Genomic DNA, 1,387 nt, shown 5'->3' on the forward strand with positions numbered 1-1,387 from the left:
TTTTTTGATATATATATATATATATATATATATATATATATATATATATATGAATGAGATATGGATTAACACTAAACATTTACTAATGTAAAAATTACTTATTAACTAGATTATTAAATAATATTTATGTAAATTTATTTATTAAAAACAAAATAATATTTTAAAATAAGGATGATTTGTTTATTATAAGTGTTTAGTGTTAACCTCTCTCTTTATATATATATAGAAAGAGAGAGAGGTTAACACCGAACATTTATAATAAATAAATTATTTTTATTTTATTTTTTTATATTTGATGTTAATTATTTTAATAGGACAAGTCACAAGCTTTTCCATAGCATTTCTCGCATTACCATCGCTGCCCTGCTACCACAATTAGTCTTGGCGAAGAAACAAAACGGTTTTAACCCTTAATTTAGGGTTTGGCTCAGGTTTCAAATTTTATTATTTGTATCAGAAAAGGAGTCGGCCAGGAATACTACAAGGCTACTTGAGCCAGTTTTAATGGGCATCTACATGCAGAGACTTTGAAATAAATAATAATAGACACCATTGAATTACATATGCAATGGAAATCCAGCTGGTTCATTATAGATTGGAAATGTCCTACGTTTCCAATATGACTGGTTCATTATTGTTAATTTATAACTGCATTATTTGTGATGATATCAGGGTACGAGGCTTCCAATGGCCTGCTTGTTTTCCTGGATCGCTGCGATGCCCTGATATCACCATTCCTTTAAACAACGCAGGTTTGAAGCTGATGTTCTGTCCTTTATGCTGATATCACTCTGCTCCCAACAACTTCGCTTGAATTACTATTGTCCTTATGATGCACTAATTAATGTCTTGATTCCAATCACTCGGGCAGTTTCTTTTGACAAATTCACCCGCTTTAATACTTTATGTTTATGCTAGCTCGACAAATCAGATCATATGAAAAAAATTCATCAAGCTTATCTTTGTAATTTGTTTTACTTTATCAATTCAACCCCACTGAACTAAATTATCAACATAATATGAGGAATTTACTATATATAGAGAGACGTATATTGTTTATAATTCAATTTAAATGGATATTCTTGATGAAAAATAAGTGAATTTCATGAATTTTTTTAAAGATACTTCTTTGTCAATTTGACACAGATATATATAGTACCTTTTTTTTAATTTTAATAATGGAACAATTGAACAATTAAGATTTAAGTTGAATATGAAAATCTCAGATTCAGATCTTAAGAGAGGGGAGGGCTACCGATGCAAGACATCGCGGTTATCAAGAAGAAAAGAAAATCCAGCTAATTAATGGAGTTACTGGATTTGCTGAAGTGATCGGTAACATTGAGTTAGGAAAAGGTGTTGATTACTTAAACATTTCTCGATTCTT

General features: G+C 29.6%; 1 protein-coding gene across 1 annotated transcript in view; it reads right to left on the reverse strand.

Annotated features, from left to right (window-relative positions):
- The window catches only part of LOC105110863 (potassium transporter 5-like), a 7,028-nt gene extending 6,293 nt beyond the window's left edge, over positions 1–735 (reverse strand). The window contains exon 1 of the mRNA XM_011006043.1: positions 678–735. Within this exon, the coding sequence (XP_011004345.1) occupies positions 678–735 (58 nt within the window). The remainder of the gene's footprint in view (positions 1–677) is intronic.
- Positions 736–1,387: the final 652 nt, after the last annotated feature.

The sequence above is a fragment of the Populus euphratica genome, unplaced genomic scaffold, assembly GCF_000495115.2.
Source record: "Populus euphratica unplaced genomic scaffold, PopEup_1.0 scaffold265.1, whole genome shotgun sequence".
Taxonomy (NCBI): domain Eukaryota; kingdom Viridiplantae; phylum Streptophyta; class Magnoliopsida; order Malpighiales; family Salicaceae; genus Populus; species Populus euphratica.